The following is a 23798-nucleotide window of genomic DNA, read 5'->3' as shown; positions in this document are numbered from 1 at the left end:
AATATTGGGTAAATATTGATTCATTGTATATGTATGTCCAATTGTTAAATACAAAAATGTGTGACCGGATGTGACGTCAAGTTTCTTATACTTCCATATACAGTGGTTGCTCCATTTGACGTATGTCTGTGTCTCTGGTTACTTCCACACTAGAGTAGGTGAAAAGAGAAATGGTGGAGTTTACACTTCCGGTAAAAAAATAACTATTTCAAAACAAAAGCACATTACGGTGAAGGATGTAATGTACTTATTACTTAGTGCCTCACGTCATCTTTTATTTTGAAATTAAGAATCAACAAGACTCGCTAGCGTGACAAAAATGTCACACACTGTATATACACACGCTGCATTGTTCTGTGCAATTTGCTAAGTCACAGATCAACCTAGTCAGTCCCGACTCACATGAATAATAAATACATCACCTCCTAGATAATTCATGTGTTACATGTTTTTGATATTTATAGCTCAGCACTATATAACTATAATTAAGATGAATCAGCGGTATTACCAAACAGGCGTTCGTGTAACCGGATATGTAAAGTGTTTTTTTCTTCTGAATGCACAGAGTCGCAGCCCAGTCCGGTAGACGCTGCGGTGAGTCACTCATTGGCATTGAGCAGTGATGGAGGCTGCTAACTCGACCTTTAAAGACGAGAAAAAGGCTGCTTTGATAGCCTCGGATGAACAAGCGACCCACAAGGAGACGCATGAGAAGAGACCCACATGGAGCGGGCAGATGGAGTTCATCCTGGCCACGGTTGGCTACGCGGTGGGGCTCGGTAATGTCTGGAGGTTCCCCTACCTGTGCTACAGCAGCGGCGGAGGTACAGAATACCTGCTCATGTTTTCTTATACTGTATACCTGAAGATTGTGTGCTAGTCATACAAGTAAATATTGACGATTTAACCATTTTCATCTGACATCAGTTAGAAACTGAACGAGGTGAAGCCATACATCACTCGTACATCCTCGTGCAGTTTACATAATCAACATGTTCTGTAACAGGCAGTTGAACTTTCTTTAACAACAAAAATGGTTTTGTAAAAACACACATCACCATGCATATAATTTATGACTGTAGGGGAAAAAGCCTTACCGACTGTATCGTATTTATTTAATTAATTACTGTATTTAAAAAAACAAAGCGCGCATGCGCAAATTTGAGGGAGTGTATTGGGTGTGAATGGGCATACAAACGCACTGGGTCAGTGACTACAACTGCCAACATTCATTCAAACAATCTTCTTTTTTCCACCCAACAAAGAAATGGGTAAATGAGCTGTTTGCCACTTGCTCAAAGTTTCATTTTTCAAACCAAAAGTTAGAGCTGGCTGGCAAGTTTAACACATTACACACACAACATAACACAAAAATACAATATAATATAATATATCAGTATATATCATATAATGTATACATAGTATGTAAATATTACATATGTTAAATTTTATATTTTTACCACAGTACATTTTTAGTTTACTTTATACCTGCATTTTCCTTTCCATCCTTACACTTTCCAACCTTTGTACCTGAGCTACTGTGTGGAACAATTTCCCTTGTGGATCATTCAAGTTTGTCTAAGTCTAACCCATGTGATTAACTTAAAGTCAATTCATTTAAAAATTAATCAATTATATGTGCAGATTAATCACACAGTTTACTTTGTCCGCACATGCTGTTTTGCCTTAAAGGGGAAGTGCACATTTTTGGATTTTAGCCTATCATTCACAATCCCTAAGTAAGACAGGAACACATATGTTTATTTTTTATTGCTTTCAGCTAACAATGGAGTCAATGGGAGTAGCTCTATTCTGCCGATGCAGCGCTCGACAAACATCCAAATACCTCCATCAATGTTTTATATACATGTTGTAAGTATACAAACCCCGTTTCCATATGAGTTGGGAAATTGTGTTAGATGTAAATATAAACGGAATACAATGATTTGCAAATCCTTTTCAACCCATATTCAATTGAATGCACTACAAAGACAAGATATTTGATGTTCAAACTCAGAAACTTTATTTTTTTTTTGCAAATAATAATTAACTTAGAATTTCATGGCTGCAACACGTGCCAAAGTAGTTGGGAAAGGGCATGTTCACCACTGTGTTACATGGCCTTTCCTTTTAACAACACTCAGTAAACGTTTGGGAACTGAGGAGACACATTTTTTAAGCTTCTCAGGTGGAATTCTTTCCCATTCTTGCTTGATGTACAGCTTAAGTTGTTCAACAGTCCGGGGGTCTCCGTTGTGGTATTTTAGGCTTCGTAATGCGCCACACATTTTCAATGGGAGACAGGTCTGGACTACAGGCAGGCCAGTCTAGTACCCGCACTCTTTTACTATGAAGCCACGTTGATGTAACACGTGGCTTGGCATTGTCTTGCTGAAATAAGCAGGGCCGTCCATGGTAACGTTGCTTGGATGGCAACATATGTTGCTCCAAAACCTGTATGTACCTTTCAGCATCAATGGCGCCTTCACAGATGTGTAAGTTACCCATGCCTTGGGCACTAATACACCCCCATACCATCACAGATGCTGGCTTTTCAACTTTGCGCCTATAACAATCCGGATGGTTCTTTTCCTCTTTGGTCCGGAGGACACGACGTCCACAGTTTCCAAAAACAATTGGAAATGTGGACTCGTCAGACCACAGAACACTTTTCCACTTTGTATCAGTCCATCTTAGATGAGCTCAGGCCCAGCGAAGCCGACGGCGTTTCTGGGTGTTGTTGATAAACAGTTTTCGCCTTGCATAGGAGAGTTTTATCTTGCACTTACAGATGTAGCGACCAACTGTAGTTACTGACAGTGGGTTTCTGAAGTGTTCCTGAGCCCATGTGGTGATATCCTTTACACACTGATGTCGCTTGTTGATGCAGTACAGCCTGAGGGATCGAAGGTCACGGGCTAAGCTGCTTACGTGCAATGATTTCTCCAGATTCTCTGAACCCTTTGATGATATTACGGACCGTAGATGGTGAAATCCCTAAATTCCTTGCAATAGCTGGTTGAGAAATGTTTTTCTTAAACTGTTCAACAATTTGCTCACGCATTTGTTGACAAAGTGGTGACCCTCGCCCCATCCTTGTTTGTGAATGACTGAGCATTTCATGGAATCTACTTTTATACCCAATCATGGCACCCACCTGTTCCCAATTTGCCTGTTCACCTGTGGGATGTTCCAAATAAGTGTTTGATGAGCATTCCTCAACTTTATCAGTATTTATTGCCACCTTTCCCAACTTCTTTGTCACGTGTTGCTGGCATCAAATTGTAAAGTTAATGATTATTTGCAAAAAATTTTTTTTTTATCAGTTTGAACATCAAATATGTTGTCTTTGTAGCATATTCAACTGAATATGGGTTGAAAATGATTTGCAAATCATTGTATTCCGTTTATATTTACATCTAACACAATTTCCCAACTCATATGGAAACGGGGATTGTACATGCAATGTAGTAACAGGCCCAATTATAATAACATGTAATATTTACGTTTTTTGCTCATTTTAAGTATACGGCAGCGCATTAATTTCATAGATGTCTCACAACGTTCACTTTTTCCTTCAACAACACTGACTACTCTCATGGAGACTTCATGAGAGACAACAAACATAATAAAACACCCTTAGTGTACAATGTCGGCTCTCATTGAGATGACAACTGATAGGATGCTCATATCTTCCGGTTTAGATGAAGAATACACATACAGTGCATCCGGAAAGTATTCACAGCGCTTCACTTTTTCCACATTTTGTTATGTTAGAGCCTTATTCCAAAAATATAAATATTTACAGCCTTTGCTCAATACTTTGTTGATTCAGCTTTGGCAGCAATTGCAGCCTCAAGTCTTTTCGAATATGATGCTACAAGCTTGGCACACCTATCTTTGGACAGTTTCGCCAGTTCCTCTTTGCAGCATTTCTCAAGATGGGAAGCGTTGGTTTTCATCCAGGATGTCTCTGTACATTGCTGCATTAATCCAAGTCTAGTCAGGGAGGTGACAAAACCCATATGGTCACTCTGACAAAGATTGAACTCTTTGGCGTGAATGCCAGGCGTCATGTTTGGCGCAAATCAGGCACCGCTCAGCACCAGGCCAAATCATGGATACATCAGCACACTATGATTAATATTAACTTAAGGAACACAAATGACAGACTAGCAAAATAATGTATTTATAAAGGTAGAACAGTGCCCTGTTATATTACCAAATGTAATGGAAGCCAGCTGTTGTGGCTGGGCCATGTGCACGATGGTAAACCACACTCCCTGACAACCTTAAAAGGGAACTGCACTTTTTTGGGGAATTGTACTTATTATTCACAATCTCTATGTGAGACAAGAACACATAAAGTATGTCTTTATTCTTCTAATGCATTCTAAATTGTAATAATCTGCTTGTACTACATGGCTAACAATGCAGCTAATGGGGATAATATCTCCCGGTCATAAGGTCTTCTAAAAAACATTTAAAAAATGGCAAACATACTCCATTTACTTGTCATGACCTGCATATTAACCAAGTATTAGCGACATTGTTATTATAAGAAGTAACACAGAGGAACTTTCTAGTGGTGTCTCTGTCACAGAGCGGTAACTATCTTATATTTTATCGATATACTAAATGTAGCGGTAAAGTCGTAAACTATTACTGCTATTGGTTGCTGAATATAAATGAAGCTAGTTTAGACGTGTGCGGTTAATAATCGATGTCCAGAATTATATCCATGTTTAACAAAAATATTTATTAACATACAGTCACGTAAATAAAACTCACTTTGTAACAAAACGGAAAATAAACGGGAGCAAACAAATACTAGCCTGGCACAATCAAAAACTGTTGCGCCTCCACTCAGCAACACCTGAGCAAGATCCCAGCTCCTCCCCAAGTAGACTGGCATTTGGCCTTGAGCCAACCCCTTAGTGATGTCATGAACTTGACAGACAGAAAGAGTATATGGCTCTAACACTGCTGGATCGCCTCTAAGTTGGTAAAAGTTAATGCTAGATCCTAAACCATGCATCTCACTTTTACTGTTTAGTTGAAAGTTTTGGTCACAAACCGAGAAGTTGTTCAACTTTGAAATTCAATTTTGCCCCAAAGACATCATAAAGATCGACACAAAAAGACGCTCATTTGCGTCACTTTTTAATTATTAGTTTTTTACCTCAGTGGGGATTATGCTGAATTCATCAGCTAAATTGAAAACACAAGTCTCGAGAGCAGGCATTAAACAGTAAGTTATTGTTTTATTATGTTTGTAGTTTATATTTCTTGTTCAGCACTAGTGCTACATGATGTTTAGTGTTTGGATCTTCTTATCGCTCAGCGTCTAAAATTAGTAGTTCATCCTCCGTGTATTCAGGTTAAAAAATATAAGGTTATGGATCATCATTTGCCCCAAAGTAGTTTTTTTTGGATGTTAATGAAGTATGCCATGATTAGTAGTTGTTTTTGTTGTTGTTGAATGAAATAGCGAACGTTGTAATGCGTTCTGTTAAATCAATGCGCTACCGTATGCTTAAAAGGATCAAAATACTGTAAATATTACATGTTGTTACGATTGTGCGTCTTATATATATACGTATATACTTACAGCATGTATATAAAATGTTGGATGTTCATGGAATTTTTTTAGAAGGCTTTATAGGCAGAATAGATCAAATTCCTGTTAGCTGTCTACCACGACCCTTATATGACAAATTAGAATACACAAAAAAGAGAAAAGCATACAGTATGTGTTCTTTTCTCACATCGGGATTGTGAATTATTGGCAAAATTACAAAAAAGTGCAGTTCCCCTTTAAGAGCAGTGCTGATAACAGGTTGATAGCTGTGTTTAGCTCCATCTTTCTGAATCTAAGCGTGCTCCTGCAGCAGTGGAAGCACTTTTTGTTGCAGGAACAAAATCTAACACGACAGTTGCTGCCAGCCACTGTCCACAAAGAAATTTCTTCACCTATGTCAGGGGTCGGCAACCTTTACCACTCAAAGAGCCATTTTGACCAGTTTCACAAATTAAAGAAAACAATGGGAGCCACAAAACTCTTTTGAAATTTAAAATAAAATAACACTGCATACAAAGTTTTTTTTTGCTTTGTGCTATGTATAAACCAGGGGTTTCAAACACGCAGCCCGCATCTTAATATGTAGATTTAACGTTAGTGCGGACCATGAGTTTTATATGAATGGCGCTTGACAGCGTCATACTTGCCAACCCTCACGATTTTACCGGGAGATCCCAGAAATTTAAGTCTACTTTTCTCTAAATTGTCTGCTGATTTTCCCCCAAACAACAATAATATCACCCTCTACAGCCAGCATAGACAACATGCCAGTCAAGGTACATGTTGTATGCAGCTTCTGCTTACACACATATGTGACAGCAAGGCATACTTGGTCCACAGCCATACAGGTTACACTGACGGTGGTGATATAAACAACTTTAACACTCTTACTAATATACGCCACACTGTGAACCCACACCAAACAAGAATGACAAACACATTTCGGGAGAACATCCGCACTGTAACACAACATAAACACAACACAACAAATACCCAGAATCCCATGCATCCCTAACTCTTCCGGGCTACATTACACCCCCCCGCTACCACCAAACCCCGCCCACCTCAATCGACGCACGGAGGGAGGGAGGAGGGGGGGGGGGGGGGTTTGGTGGTAGCGGGGGTGTGTAATGTAGCCCGGAAGAGTTAGGGATGCATGGGATTCTGGGTATTTGTTCTGTTGTGTTTATGTTGTGTTACAGTGCGGATGTTCTCCCGAAATGTGTTAGTCATTCTTGTTAGGTGTGGGTTCACAGTGTGGCGTACAATAGTAAGAGTGTTAAAGTTGTTTATATTTCCACCGTCAGTGTAACCTGTATGGCTGTGGCACAAGTATGCCTTACTGTCTCATATGTGTGCAAGCAGAAACTGCATACAACATGTACCTTGACTGGCACGTTGATACTGTTGTCTGTAGAGGGCGCAAAATGCTGTGTCATCAAAGTATCCCCTCATTATAGTTGACAGGGTGAAAATCAGAGAATAATTGCCCCGAGAGATTACAGGGAGAGGCACTGAAATCCGGAAGTCTCCTGGGTAAATTGGGAGGGTCGGCAAGTAAGCAGTTGAGCCGCATCAGAGTGGTCAAAGAGCTGCATGCGGCTCCGGAGCCGCGGGTTGCCGACCCCTGACCTATGTGAACAGAATAATCACCTGACTGACATGACAAACGCGGAGTTACATAAATGTTGTCCGCAGCAGCATCACCGACAGTGTTTCACATCAGTCTCGTTCAATTGAAATCACCATTAGTACTGTTAATATAATTCCTTGTTAACGTTATGTTGTCAGCACATTTCGAATCAGATAAATGGAAAACTGGGGTCCACTGCGTTTCCTTGTTAATGTCTAAATTCTGGACATTACTGGAGATTTGGCTAGCAAAGGCCAAAGATCGTACATTGAGTAAGGGTTATCTACCGTAGAGTAATACAGTATGCTTCGCACGCGATGTACTATGCATAGTATTTTTGTATTAATACTAAGTACATGGCTACGGTGTCTCGTATGGTATTGAAGGCTATAATGTCATGGGCAGGGCCGGTTTCAACGACAGGCGAGAAAGGCAACTGCCTTGGTCGAATCTGCTGGAGGGGGCGCCAAATTGCAGAATCTACAAATAAAAAATATAAATACCATAAAAAAATATGTAAATACAAATGAATGTATAATAAAACACACACTGCACACGTATGATGGAAGTTTACTTTTAAATCAACTTAAACCCCCAAAGGATTGTTACGTGGGTAACGTGGCGCCAATTGCTGAAGGAGATGTTTACTTGTGAAATCATACTATTACATACAGTAAGCACACGCTAATTTCTCTGTGTTGAATTGTAGTGTACTCACAGCAGTTAAACTATGAAAAAAACAATTCTTAATGTATTTATATTATTTATTCCTATAATTTTAGGTCAGATTCTCATGCCTAATATTTTCTCCAAGTTTGTACAGCAACTGAAATCAAAAGCTAAAACGGTTGTCTGTTTAATGTTTGCACTCAGTTTATGGTTGGGTGAGCAAAGCAAGAAAGATTTGTGAATGTCATCTGTCATGCCTAAATAAAAGCTAGTCCTTGTTTATTAGCAATATGTTTAAAACAAAAGTCACAAAAAATGTAAAAATGTATTCATACATTCCAAATACAAAATGAGCTGAGCAAATTTGAATGTTATCCACATTATTCACATCCAAATTCTGTTTGAGGCTTGCAAGCCATCATCGCCTTCTTTCTTTTTTGACTATCGCTCTGTCTGCGCTAGTCTGTTTTTCAAAATTTTGTGCTGATATAGTAGTATTACTGTAGATGTTTTTATCTGTTTACTGAATTCTGACAGCCGCAAAGAAACACTGCAAACGTTAACTATTTAGCTTTGGCAGAGACGCTGATGGTCCCTTTCCCAGACAATATATTTTTATGCTTTCCTCAGCTATTAGAATCAGAATCAGAAGTACTTTATTAATCTTGCTGGCGTTCTGGTTGTTCTTACTCACTAAACACTTGATATTAAGCACACTACACCTTTTGCAAGAAAACACTTATATGGCAAATCTAAAAAATGACTTTCATATTGTTTGCGAATATTTTTTTTCTATTAGTTTACAATAGAGAGTCATCTGGTGTATTTAGTTAGTCTACCCATTTTGTTTTCCAATGTGAAAGAGCAGTGAATTAATCCCCCTCAAACCAGAAAGGGTTGAAGGTGATTAATGACCTCCAAATATGCCTGATTAGCACTCCAACCGGAAAGGCCGATTTGAGGGGGTTTAGGGGTGTGCCCAGCTCGGTCGGTTGTATTATGACTATCGTCCGATACTTATCAGTGGGTGGCTGATCATTCGGCACATCCGTAAAAACACATTTGAATGTAATTTTTTTTTTATTACACACTAAAGTGCAATTTGATTTTAAGGGTAGTTATCAGAACAATAAAACACAGAGACAACTTATAAGGGCTTGGAAGTCATAACATTGATTAGTGCAAAAATATGACTCGTCTTATACTGTGCGTCCTTTCCTTTCTGAGCAATACAAAAATACATTTGGATTAACACCAGATTGTAGACCGATTCAGTTTAGACTGTAGGCACTGGTTTGTGACATTGTGTTTCTCAAGTATTCTCCACTAATTGTTCTCTCCTTAACTTCTGCTCCAGGGGCATTTTTGGTCCCCTATCTCATCATGTTGATTTTGTGTGGCATCCCTCTGCTTCTCATGGAGTTTGCCATCGGACAGTTTACTCATCTAGGTCCAGTGCACGCTCTAGCCAAAGTCTGTCCACTATTAAAAGGTGAGTTACACATCAGATCATTAAACATGCATGAGCATTCGATGAATTTTACATAATCTTTGCAGTTGTATATGTTTATGCATGTTCTCATACATCCAGGGCATTGTAATCTCAGGGCATTCAATCGATCGCAAATGGACTGTTTGGTTTGTCTTAGAAGATGTTTCTTCTCTCATCTGAGTAGGCTTCATCAGTAGTGACAACAACTGTTTTGATGCAAACGAGCAATCCTACTGTCAAAGCTAATGACAGTCACTAAAGTGTAATTTCCCCTCGTTAGCATTGAGGTATTGTGTGTCAGAACAATCGCTGTGGATCGACTACTACCAGTCCAAAATAGTGGGGATCCCCCAAGGTAACCACAGGTTTTGAGGGCTTCCCTCAAATGCCTCTGCTCTTTCTCCTTGGCCTGTGGGCTGGTAGGAACATTAGACGCTCTGTGTTGTGGGGTTCTGATAACGCACAGATTGTGTTCCAGTGGGTGGTGTCAGTCAAAAAGTAGGTATTGATCGGTATGTGTGGGTTTTCGGTAAACCCCGACATGTAGGCCCCTGTTTTATCCAATATGGACTTCACAGTCCAAAAAAGGCAACTTACTGTCTTTCACATTCCTCATGTGTGAACTTGATGTTTTTGTCCACTGAGTTAATGTGCTCGGTGAAGGCTTGCACTTCTTGGTTTCTGATTTCCACCCATGTGTCATCCACATACAGTATCTGTATCAATGACTTGGTGCTGTTACCTTAAAAGAGCGCAGAGCTTTCTTTTCCATGTCCTCCTTGTAAAGGTTTGCTACTATTGGGGATACAGGTGATCCCATGGCACAACCATAACGTTCCCATGAATTGAACGTATGTAATATTAAGGCAAAGTTCCAGCAAAAGGCAAATCTCTTCTGGGTTTAGTGTGGATCTATCCAGTAAGGTGTGATCACCTAGTAGACGTTGCCTCACCGTCTCTACTGCATCCTTGGTTAGAATACAGGTGAACAGGCAGGAGAAGTCGAATGAATTTATAGTTACATTTTTGTCCAGTCTATGAGCATAAACTGATGAAGCCTACTGAGGTATTGGCACCAGCCGCTAGACTAGATCTGACCAATATAAGTCTATTAGCATGAACTGATGAAGCCTACTCGGATGAGAGGCGAAAGGTCTTCTAAGACAAACCAAACAGTCTAGTTGCGATCGATTGAATGACCTGAGGTTCCAGTTGTATAGTTTTTCGCTCATTGTTGTTTATGGCATTTCTGTTGTTTTTCAATGTAAAAATCCATCCATCTGTTTTCTTATCCTGTAATCCGAATCCATCGCTGTCATCTCCCAACAAGGTTTATCATTAATTATCAGATTATGAAGTTGTATGTTAACTCAGTAGTTTATTTACAATTTATTTAATCCAACCCTTTGTGAAGGTGATGTTCTTTTCTGTTTGATTGTGGTCTGACTGCAAAATCAGGTCATGAACTCTAAGTCACACAGTAACATTGTGCGTTAGAGCTGATCTTTTATAAACTGTCAAGTGTCAACCAGGCTGTGCTCTTTCTGCTAAAATAGGACATTCCTCTAGCAACCAAAGTTCACGTAAATAGAACTTCAAATTTTTCTGATATTTGATGGTCTATCTCCACATTGTTCAATTTTGAAACAATTTCTGCAATGGTAAACAATTGAAATAGATATCATTGTTGCAAGATGATACTTACACCCTTCTAAAATTGTTACAAGGAAACTTCTGGTAGTTGACTCCCCTGACTTCAGTAGCAGGTATCGCAGACTCAGTCCCCACTTGGTCATGATGTGAATGTGTCTCTAAATCAGGGGTCGGCAAACCAAAAATGTTGAAAGAGCCACATTGGCCGGAAAGTAAAAAAAAAATCCGTCTGGAGCCGCAAAAAATTAAAAGCCTTACATAAGTGTTATAATGAAGGCAACACATGATGTGTCTATATTGGCCTACTATCAAAATGACTGTGTCGCAGGCTGACGCAAATCTTCGTTGACAGAAATGTTGAAATTTAGATATTTATTCTACACATTTTTACAACATTGGAAAACATTATTAAAACGGAGGCTTCTCAGAGGGTGAGATACAGTAACTCCTGGAAATGACAGGCTTAGAATGGCCAAATATATAGATGTGTCTGTCCAAGTTAAAGGAAACAGCAGGTTGTCTTCTTGTAATGGATTTATTACAATCTTTGCAAGCTGGGTAATGTTTGCTGTGGTCTATAACAACATGGCACACAAACAACTATCAGAATTGTAGTCAATATTACATACAGATAATATGTCCTGAGACATGCAAATATAAATTAAATACACAGAGGACACAAGTGAAGAAAATGAAATGAGCTCAAATATACCTACAAATGTGGCATAATAATGCAATATGGACATACAGCTAGCCTAAATTGCATGTTAGCATTGATTAGCTTGCAGTCATGCACTGACCAAATATGCCTGATTAGCACTCCAACAAGTCAATAACATCAACAAAGCTCCCCTTTGTGCATTCACGCACAACATAAAAAGTTTGGTGGACAAAATGAGACAAATAAGGAATGGCATAAAACTTGTCTTACTGTGGCAGCGTAGGAGAAAGTTGTACATGTAAACAAACTACGGTGAGTTCAAGGACCACCAAAATTAGTAGGACAAAACGGCGCTCGCCAAATACTCTCATCAGTGTAGCATGTTTAATATAAACAGTGGGATTTTTAACAATTAGGAAGGTTTGTGTCATGTTTTTCGTCTACAGAAACAATATTAAAAGAAAAATTATACTTTTTTCCACATCTTTTTCCATTTTCATACATTTTTTAAAAAGCTCCAGGAAGCCACTGGGGCGATGCTAAAGATGCGGCTCTATAGCTGCGGGTTGCCGACCCTCGGTCTAAAGGATTATCTGTTTACATGTGCCCTGGTATGACGAGTTCGGGATGTAGTTTGCCTTTTGTCCATAGCTCCTCTCGACCCTGACCAGGGATAAGCAGAAAATGGATGGATTGATACATCTGGTGTATAGTCTTCATCTCTTGTCATGTTCTTCTATGCTTAACACCTCGAAAGTTGAGGCATATTTTTGCCGAAAATGTTTAAAAATGTTTTGACCTCAGGGACATTCTACTTTGGAGGTTTCACTGTACTTAAAAATTGTGTAAAACACTTTTTTTTTTTTTTTTTTTACATATGCAGTATATGTTCTATTCAAATGACAGCTGTAGATAATTGGTCTGTATTATTAAACCTAATTAGATTTTCTTGTATCTATATAATTGTACTATATGTTGATGGATGGGAACTTGCTTGGCTTAAGGGGGTATTAATGATGTTGTTCGCCTCTATTTGTTACACGAAACAATACCGTGTTATGCATTTTGTTGTTACAGAGGAAGTGATGGATACAAATTAATACATGTACTACATGCAGGCTCTTGTAATGACTGCGCAAATGAAAGGCCATGCATTAACTTGTTTCAGTGGTAATGATATAACTCTGAAAATCAAACAAGCTTTCAGCCATCAACGATCCAACATACTCTTTTTGCCTATAATGCTGTCTTTTTTTGTTCTAACTGATTTTTCTCCATAGTTTTCTTATCTCTTTAAAGACAGAGGTTATCTACCCGATCAAAACATATGGCCCATCACTTGATTTTTCGCTCAAATTCACCCTTGTTAATGCTCTGTGATTAACAAGGGCCAGAAAACAGGTAGTTTTTTTTCATACACTTTCTTTTAATGATTTCCACGTAAAAGTCTTTGCAATTTACAATCTGTTATGATCACTGATGGAGTAATTTCCTATCCGAGCATAGGAATTCTAAAATCTATAAACCTATAATACGCCAGTGACATGCGGTGAGGTTCAATGCAGGTGGGGCACTTTGAAATTTGAAAAATCATACGCTGTCATCAATGTATGATCCAAGAAAAAAAAAAGATGATTCACTTTTATAAAATGTTGTTTAATACTTCTTAGTCACATTTATTTACTTTTATAACATGATAAAACATTTGTGGTCTTATTTTCGCAATCAAAAGCTACTGTCTGTTCCTGTGGAAACTAGAAAAAGATGGTCTGGTAGCAACAAGCGCCTGCTAGCTCGCGTACTCGCGTGTGTGGCGACTAAGAGTACTGCAGCGCCTCTCAGTATGATTTTTCTGTATATTGATTAAGGTTTGCAAGAATAATATTGTTACATTTCAATAAGATGCATTACACAGGATGTACATTCAACAGTGTAGAAAGTCATTGCATAAAAATGTTTCTGGAAACGTTATTTTGGCGATATGTGGAGAAACAGAAATAGCCAGCAACTAGCTTATGCACCAAAGCAGACAGGAATACTCGTTTATGAATCATGAGAAAATTAAACTGCCTCGTCTGGTTTCTATCATGCATTTATTCAGTGCTTTGCACAAAAACTGGTATGGTGGTGTATGCATTGAACAAACAAGAAAGTGTATTGTGTCAGCCTCATATCAGCTTCCTGCATTCTGTCTGATCAGGAAATATGCAAATTCAGAGATTTTTACTTTCAAATTTTTAACGATTGTATTCAATAGGAAAACACATTTATAAAAGTTTAATCAACAAATATTAATATTCATGAATTATTAGTTTTTTACATTTGCATTAGAACAAGTTACTAGGGCTGTGAATCTTTAGGTGTCCCACGATTCGATTCAATATCGATTCTTGGGGTCACGATTCGATTCGAAATCGATTTTTTTTCAATTCAACACGATTCTCGATTCAAAAACGATTTTTTTCCCGATTCAAAAGGATTCTCTATTCATTCGATACATAGGATTTCAGCAGGATCTACCCCAGTCTGCTGACATGCAAGCAGAGTAGTAGATTTTTGTAAAAAGCTTTTATAATTGTAATGGACAATGTTTTATCAACTGATTGCAATAATGTAAATTTGTTTTAACTATTAAATGAACCAAAAATATTACTTATTTTATCTTTGTGAAAATATTGGACAGCTTATGAGATGCGATGCAAGTGTAAGCCACTGTGACAATATTGTTCTTTTTTTTAATATAAATGTGTAATGATAATGTCAATGAGGGATTTTTAATCACTGCTATGTTGAAATTGTAACTAATATTGATACTGTTGTTGATAATATTTATTTTTGTTTCACTACTTTTGGTTTGTTCTGTGTCGTGTTTGTGTCTCCTCTCAATTGCTCTGTTTATTGCAGTTCTGAGTGTTGCTGGGTCGGTTTTGGAATTGGATTGCATTGTTATGGTATTCCTGTGTATTGTTTTGTTGGATTAATTAATAAAAAAAAAATATATATGTATATATATTTTTAAATAAATAAATAGATTTTTTAAAAATGGGAATCGATTCTGAATCGCACAACGTGAGAATCGCGATTCGAATTCGAATCAATTTTTTCCCACACCCCTACAAGTTACGCTCTGCCTCACTTGCGTACATCTGACCGCACGTCTCTGCAGGGTTGCAATTATAACGATCAGACTGCTGCCACTTGAGCATGGTGACACATGTTGGTGTAATACACTTACGAAACATGTAAAGAAGTGACTCAGCAATATCAGAATGCTTTTACATCTACTTTTCCTATGACAGTGATTCAGTTCGGTGCTATGGTGGACACGTCCAATATCTACAGTATTATACAGTAGTATACTGATTTTGTTGCAGACAACAGAGGGGGCAGGGGTAAAAACATAGGGCATTTTATTTTAAAGCATTTTACTTGTTTGATGGATTGCATTAATCATGGCTTCTCCAAATACAGGTAAAATATTCTTGTGTGCAGACAAATACCTTTGAAAGAGATAACACTTATCTGCTGAGAAATTCGGCGTCACTTCAGTCTGAAGAATCTTTGACCTATTTTTACTTGTTCTTTGTAGTTTCTTATGATGTTCTCCTCATTGGGCAATATGATACACAAGATTAGATGTTTCAGTAAGCTGTTATCTAAAATTTCCTTGAGGGCAATACATAAAATTATGTGCTGCGTTCACATTCTCTCACTATATTAACAACCAACAATCTGCCGCAGGTGTTGGCCTGGCCACAGTTGTGATTTCCTACGTCTTTTGCACCTACTACAACGTGCTCATGAGTTGGGCCCTTTTTTATTTGGTCAACTCATTTGGAGCAACACCTCCTTGGAAAACCTGCAACAACAGCTGGAATGTTTTAGAGACCTGTTCCAGTGGTTTTCTTGGCAACACCTCTCATCTACAGTCAGCCAGCCAACAGTTCTTTGAGTAAGATGAGTTCCTTGCATTTTCAGTGTTTGTTCATCGTCCATTACAGTATGTGCCTCATTATGCATTGCACAGTATATAAATTCACATTAACTCAAGCCCTCCATTTCACTCCCTCTGATCAAACAATGCAATATTGTACCTTTAGTGTACAAAAGCTTGTCCCTTGGATTGTACACTCAAAGTTATCTTGTACACTTGATGTTTTGGGCCCTGAAAACAACAATTAAGTTTTAAATTTATGGATTGCTGAAAGGGGAACTGAACTTTTTCACTATCCATTTGTAATACAAGAACGCATGTTTCTTTTTTAATGCATTCTAACTCATAAATAAACGCTAGCAAAAGTCAGCTAACAATGGAGGTAGTGGGATTCACGCTATTCCGCCTATAAAGCACTCTAAAAACAACCAAAAACCTCCATCAACGTTTTATATACATGCTGTAAGTATATGTAATGTAGTAACCGGCACATTTGTAATAACATATACGGTAATGTTTACGTCTTTTGGTCATTTTGAGCATACAGCAGTGTAATAATTGCACAGACACATCACAACGGTCGCTATTTTGTTCAACCACAGCATTAGTACTCATTGCAGACTTCATGAAAGCCAACAACTTAATACTTTTGGACAAATAATGATCCCAACTCTTATATTATTTAGCCTGAATATATAGAGAATGAGCTACAAGTTTTAGAAGTAATAAGCAGATCCAGCTTTAGTGAAGCACCAAGCATAATGTAGCAGTATTGCTAAACGTTGAACAACAAATACAAACTATGAACATAATAAAGCAATCACTTACTGTACAATGTCTGCTCTCACTGAGATGCCGACTGATGGGATGTTCATATCTTCCCGTATAGATGAAGAATTAATCATAATCCCCTTGTAGGCAAAAAAAATTAAGTTGATAGAAAAGAGCGTCTTTTCGTTTTTTCTCACATCTCTGGATTTAAGTTTAATTTTAAAGTTGACCAACTTCTTGGTTAATGGCAACAACCTTCTACTATACAAGTGTGACATTTGATTTTTTAATCTCAAATTAACTTTCACCAACTTGGAGGCGATGCAGCAGCAGCAGTTCAGTATGTCAATACTGTAGCTGCATAAACTAGTTAGCACTTATAATTACTGCGTTAGCACTTATAATAACAATATATATATGGAATATTCAGGTCAGAATATGTAAATGGGGTATTGTTGGCGGGTTTTTTTTATGTTGGTTTTTTTTTGCACTTTATGGACGCAATATATTACTAACATTAGTTGCATTGTTAGCCACCTCGTACTTGCCATATTTTACGAATTAGAATGCATAAAAAAAGAAAAACATACTGTATGTGTTCTTGTCTTACATAGGGATTGTGAATATAAGGCAAAATTCCCATAAAAGTGCAGTTCCCCTTTAAGATGATATCTTGAGCGACAAAAAAGTTCTAATGGGATATATTCTAATGGCATATGTTGATGAATAATTCATTTATTATTTGTATTTTTTAGTCGCAGGCTTCTGGAGAAAACTGATGGCATTGAAGATGTTGGTGGTGTTCAGTGGGAACTCTTCGGCTATCTCTGTCTTGCCTGGGTCATTGTGTATTTATGCATCTTTAAAGGAGTCAAATCAGCTGGCAAGGTCAGAACAAGCAAAATATGTGGTGATTCTCCAAGTGGTAATACTTGATGGTTCTGTTTACCATTTTATATATGTTAATTCCACAAAGGACAAGGGCGTTTAAAGAAACTACACATATTAATCTCATCTTATTTAGTGTAAACTTGTTCAAACCTAAATTGCCATCACCAAAACCATATCCCTGATGCATTTTCCGCAGGTGGTGTATTTCACGGCTGTGTTTCCATACGTCATCCTGTTCGCCTTGCTCATTAACAATATTCAGCTCCCAGGTGCCAAGAAGGGTATTTTGTACTTTGTGACGCCTGTATGGAGCAAACTTTTCGAAGTGAAGGTAAGACATTCTGTTAATAAATGAGACCCTAACTGGCCAACCGTGACAGACAGATTAAGCAGTGAGTTTGGTTAAAAATTGGTACTGTGTTGCTAAAACATTGTAAATTAGATCAGTGAATTTGTCTCTACTTGGTCTCTGTATGAGAGGTGATTATATGCAAATAGTTTTTCCAAAGAGGAAAAAAAAGCTCTAAACTAGGTGTGCATGCCTGTACTTATATATAGACATGCATGTTCAGTGACTCTAGCACAGTGCTTCTCAAATATTTTCTGTTACGCCCCCACTTGGAAGAAGAAAATATTGTGTGCCCCCCCCCACTCTCCACCGTGACTATAAGTAGTATAATTTGTCTTTAAAATAGTTAGAACTATCCCTCTGCACAACATTGTGAGCTTGTTGTTAACATTAAAGGAAACAACACACTGGCCTTTCCTCGTCTCCCACTGTGGTCACAGTGAAGCCAAGTGCTACATAGGCTTCATCATATTCTAGTACAATAAAAAAAGCATGTTCCCCGAGGGAGTACGCACCCCCCCAATTTGAGAAGGACTGCTCTAGCAGAATTATCTGAAAGTATGCAGTGAACTCCCTCTTCTCGTGTCCTAGGTTTGTACCCTATTTTTCCACAAAAAAACAATATACTGTATTGTGTTTAAAATCACAGTTACTCGTACAGATGCAACCATTTGCTGACGTTTTGACAAAAATCATGAGTGAAATTTGTCGCCGACCATTTCTTTTGCCGACAATAGTTGGCGGCGTCATCGCTCATGTATTTAGACATAAGCGAACATGCTCGTGTCTGCGTGACTTGTGGCTGCAGAGCAACAGGTAGAGAAAAAGCACTGCGAGTAAAAAGTAATCATGTCAAAGACATGAATATCTTGCTCAATTTACAAAGTGGACCTTGCTTTTCTTGGCAGTACGTCTGTGATGCGGAGGCTTGTAAAGTGGACGCATGTCAGACGTGTGGAGGGTGAAATCTCTGGTTAGCTAACAACAGAGAGACAAAGTTATGTGATAAACTTTGTCAGTCCAGTTAAGTTAGAAAGCGATGGGTACATTCAAAGTTATTGGATCAATAACAAAACGTCTTTGAAATTGTTTTATTTTGTTTAATTTCAGATACATTTTTAAATAAATATATACGTTATTCATAACCAATACCATATCATCACATCATCAAAGGAGTTTAACGCTACAATCTAAGAAAAAGAAGACGATAAAGTCAAACATAACAAATTCAAACTTTTTTTTTTTTAAATTAGGGACCCATTGAATTTCTCATGGACCCACTCAAGTCGCAACATCTACTTCACTTCACGGACAATAGAGCTTTTAATACTTTTGTTGTATTGTAATATTGTCTGTTGATGTCACATTATTGATATGTCCTGCAAATTTGACAGTGACAAGCAAACCACAGCGTCCTCAACGCAATGTAGCGTCCGAGCTAGCACAGTACGAGCCACTAATCCTCGCCTCCATGGTGGCAAATAAACTATGTTTCCAGAGTCAATTATAGTTTTTGCTTCTGTTTAGTTATTTTGCATTATTGAATTTATTTTAATTAAAATATTGTAAGTGATTAAAAGAAATAAGGAAATAATTTAAATATTTTATATTGTTTCACTGTCATTCTGTGTTTTTGTGTGATTACAGTGATTACAAAAATGCCATTATTCAAGTGATCTTGAAAATATAAAGCACTGTAAACAACAGAAGAAGCTTATTACTCTGTGAACGAAGTGTAGATAGAGCCATGTTACAACTGAAAGTAACAATATATTAACAGTAGGTAGATTAATAATAGTTTTGAGAAAATAATACAACCAGAAATGATGTAATATGTTACAGCAGCCAAATAATGAGCCTTTGTGCATTGTTTTGAAATGGTTCTATTATCATTTATATGTCAAATAATATATTGTGAATGTGATTTATATCGTTTTCGCGGAAGGCTGCAATTTATATCGTGGTATAGATTTTAAGCCACATCGCCCATTCTTAGTAATAGTTATTGTAGAGATGACCCTCATATGATTATCTTGATGCACTTTTATCAGTTGAATTAATGTACACATGATGTGACCCAATTGTGTTGTTCATGCAGGCTAATTCAGAAAAAAAGTTTTTTAAAAATATGTAGTTTTCTCACATGAATTTTCTTTATTCTCTGTCTCAATCAAAGGTGTGGGTTAGAGCAGCTGCCCAAGTGTTTAATTCCCTTGGAATTGGTTTTGGCTCCATGATTTCGATGGCGAGTTACAACAAATTCAACAACAACATTGTCAGGTAATGTTGACCTGTATGTTGTTTGATATTTTTCCTTTCAATGGGTTGTGATTGATGTATTCATGCTTGTTGATGAAGTAACGGCGATAACACGTAAAGTATGTGATCAATAAACACTAGTGTGAGAATGTGCGCACCAGTCCATACATGTTTTACATTTAGTAAACAGGTTTTACTACACTTATTGTAATTTGATTTGTTGCATCAACATCTAAAAAAAATGCTCCTTAAAATTAAAATGTGTACCTTGCTATCCGACTTATGCAGACACCTCTACTCCAAATGATGGTAATGTAATTCATGTAACTAAGGTGCTGTCGCTTGTTAACTTAAGATGCAGTCAGTAGTCAATTAATTATGATATGCTCGTGGTGTTCCTCAAGGTTCCATTTTAGGTCATCTCTTTTTCATCATTTGGGCTATTCAACTCCCTGCCTTTTTGCAACAGATTCTTAAAATAAAGTGCTGTCATAAATATGCTCTTTGGCTTTAGCTTTTCTGCATAAGGTCCTTAAAAACAGAAGAGCACTCATGTAACTGACAAAATAAATAGACCAAAATCAAATTTCTACTGTGCTGGTTCAGCGGAATATACAAAATAAGTATAATAGTGAAGGCAGGAGTCTTCCCCAACTGTCCTTAGCTTTCTGGAAATGTGGCCCTCCAAATAATTAGTTGAATATCACTGGGACAAGCGATATAAAATGGATGGATGGAAGATGGGACAATAAAGGGCACAGGCCTTCAATAAGTCCAGTCCAAAATTAAACTGCTTATTCCTTGACCCATTTCCCTGCACTTTTGTTCATCATACTGACAGATGTAAACTTCCAAGTAATCCAAGCAACCATCAACAAACAGTGACTTTATATGCTTGTGTGTCTGTTTTTTTAAGGTTACGAAACACTTTTTTTCATGCTTCACTTCCAGGGATACTTTGATTGTTTCATTTACCAACTCATTGACGAGCATCCTGGCTGGATTTGTGATCTTCTCAGCTATTGGCTACATGGCCCACATACATAATCTCCCTGTGGAGAACATATCTACAGATGGTAAGCATCATAGAGACCATTACATTTCAATCTGAAAGCCATTGGCTCAAGGAAGTCAGTTTTTGAAAACTCATTTTTGTCTTAAAAGGAATGATTTTTTTTACAGCAGTGCTATTCAAATTTAGGTCTGGCCCAGCAATGACTACATTTCAATGCACTAAATTAGTCAGATTTTTCAAATAGTTTGTTTTTTTGTATTTTCACACCTACATGTGAAGTCCCAATGTCCATGCACACACTCTAATGTGACTATTTGTCATAAGCTGTGTGCAACCTGTACACTTGGGGGCGCTTATTTCCTTTTAGTGCAGATAAATGTATTGCTTTTCCGTTTGACCTATGACATCAAACTAAAACAAGTCATCTTTGTGGCTCCTCACAAGTCGCTCTTTTGGCTTGCAGAAATGGACGAGTCAACAGCCTAGTTCTTGTTGTACCTGATGTCCTGCTGTAATATTGGCTCAGATTTTAAATATAACGTGTTTAATAAAGACTATGTTAATGTTAAATAGCAGACGGCAACAAGAAATGATCCGAGTTCACTGCATCAACAGGCCACTACTACCATGATGGTTTTGAAGTTGCTAGATGCGGGTCCGAAGCAAAAACTGGTGGGAGAAAGTTGTTTTGAGGGAATTTTCGGATGGTGAATGGAAATAAATATTTCAAATATCTTCAAGTTTATTCAATAAACCCTGTAAATTGATGGAAGGAGTAAGTACTGTTTGTGGCCCGATACCACTTCAGATGAGGGTTTGTTTTTGTTCTGTACAAGCTTGCCAGTTGTGCAGAATACAGAGGTATTGCTAATCAGTTTGTAATGCACAGATGCAGCATGGATAAGTTTGTGTACACTTTCTTCTTTGCTTTGTAATATACCTGCTTCATTCTCTTCTATGATCTCAATCGTATTTGTTCTGGAGTCCGTATAAAGCCGGTATTCTCCATTTCCTTAGCTACCTTCTTCAATAAATCTCAGTTTCTCTTTTTTCTTCCATCAATGCACATCAAAATGATCCGTTCTTTTAATTTATGAAGCAAATATACAGTCTCTATTTCATTCGAGTTGTTGCCTATGTTTTGATTGAATGGGATCCGCTTCTAGGTTATAAACCGCGCGTTGAGTCCCCTCCGGCAGCACACACCACCTCGAGAGATCTAATTTTCAATCGTATAATCGAGGTGTGTTAGTTCGACTTTTCAAAAGCCAAACATGATCTGATTATGGTTTTTTCATGGGTTGTAGAATTCTTATTTTGAGCTGAGTTATTGGAGAAATCAGACTAATTTAGTGCATGGAAACGTAGTCAGTGAAACCAGAGCAGCCCTAAAGCTCAGTTCAAAACTTGGGGAAAAAAACAGTTTTGCAGCAAATTGCTAAAAACATTAAAGTTGCTCCTGCTGTATAGAGGAACTTGGACCACTGTTAACACATTGCCAGATCCTTGCATTTACATTTAAACCTCCGCAAGGCCAGCGTCCACCACAGTAAACACTTGTATTTTGCATAACAGGACTATTTTCTCAGAAATTTGTAACTGACAAAAGAAATAAACCAAAAACAAACGTCCACTGAAGGGGAAACTGGTTCTCACAATAAGAAGGATGGTGAAGAGAGTAGTTCGTCCCCCGGTGATTAGTTTTCTGGAAATGTGGCCTCTAGAATAATTATTTGGATATCACTTTCTTATAGAGTTTTGAAGGAGAAAAATAACTAGACGTCCTTTGTAAGATAACATGTAATATTAATCAAGAGTTTAAAAAAAATAAACATTTGCTAATGAATGTCAAAGGGGTAAAATATTAAATATAATCAGAATCATGAAGGTAGTGGGAGTGTTCTTTGCTTAATCTCATGAGACATGTCTATGGATTTCTCATTCATCCAGGCCATTGTATTCTCATGGCAGTCTCTCTCATCAGTATACAGCAGACTAATTTAAGTCTAAAACTAGGAACTGATGAAGCCTACTTGGATGAAAGGCAAAACGTTCAGTTATGATCGATTGAATGCCCTGAGAATACTCAAAAGACATATTATTGTGACATAAAACCAAGATCTTACCAAACGCCACAACAGGCCAAGACTTGAAGGTCCATAGTTTCCACACTAATCATACATTAATAAGATTCATTGCTTCAGAGCACTGTGTTTACTCAGTGGCCTTGTGGTTAGAGTGGCCGACTAGATGTAAGCACAAGTTAACACTTGCAGGGCATTACTGCCTGACGCACCTCCGACAGTGCCATGTGGTGCTGGCTGCAGGGTCGTCAGCCGGGAGCCACCCTTCACAGATGTTTCGCTCCTTTAATCCCGGAACATCTCTGGGTGGTGGAGCAGCGACAGGGACGTCTCCCTGCCACCCCCTGCAGCCAGCTGGAGGATCCATAGTGTACCCACATTCTAACCCCGGTGTTATTGCTGTTGTGTATATGGAATGAGTCCCAAGGGACTATGCATGGCAGGGACGTCCATCTCCCTGAGTCAAGCGTGGGCCTGACCGCATACCATAATATGCGGTCAGGCCCACGCTTGACTCAGGGAGATGGACGTCCCTGCCATGCATGGGGACTATAAAGACTATAAAAATTGGACCCATTATCCCCCTGCTTGGCACTCAGCATCAAGGGTTGGAATTGGGGGTTAAATCACCTAAATGATTCCCGGGTGCAGCCACTGCTGCTGCTCACTCCTCCCCTCACCTCCCAGGGGGTGATCAAGGGTGATGGGTGAAATGCACAGGATAATTTCACCACAACTAGTGTGTGTGTGACAATCATTGGTACTTTAACTTTAACTTATTACTCTAATACACATGCATAAGAAAT

General features: G+C 38.1%; 1 protein-coding gene across 1 annotated transcript in view; it reads left to right on the top strand.

Annotated features, from left to right (window-relative positions):
• The first annotated feature begins 357 nt into the window (after positions 1-357).
• Positions 358-23798, top strand: part of si:ch211-225b11.1 (uncharacterized protein LOC561694 homolog) — a 45137-nt gene continuing 21696 nt past the window's right edge. Inside the window, exons 1-7 of the mRNA XM_062051311.1 lie at positions 358-824; positions 9241-9375; positions 15431-15641; positions 17150-17282; positions 17482-17616; positions 19811-19914; positions 20845-20969. Coding sequence (XP_061907295.1) covers positions 623-824; positions 9241-9375; positions 15431-15641; positions 17150-17282; positions 17482-17616; positions 19811-19914; positions 20845-20969 — 1045 coding nt within the window. The 5' untranslated portion in view covers positions 358-622. The remainder of the gene's footprint in view (positions 825-9240; positions 9376-15430; positions 15642-17149; positions 17283-17481; positions 17617-19810; positions 19915-20844; positions 20970-23798) is intronic.

The sequence above is a fragment of the Entelurus aequoreus genome, linkage group LG06 (assembly GCF_033978785.1).
Source record: "Entelurus aequoreus isolate RoL-2023_Sb linkage group LG06, RoL_Eaeq_v1.1, whole genome shotgun sequence".
In the NCBI taxonomy this organism is placed as follows: Eukaryota; Metazoa; Chordata; class Actinopteri; order Syngnathiformes; family Syngnathidae; genus Entelurus; species Entelurus aequoreus.
Note: the sequence above shows the minus strand (reverse complement) of the source record. Positions and strands in the feature narration are given on the sequence as shown.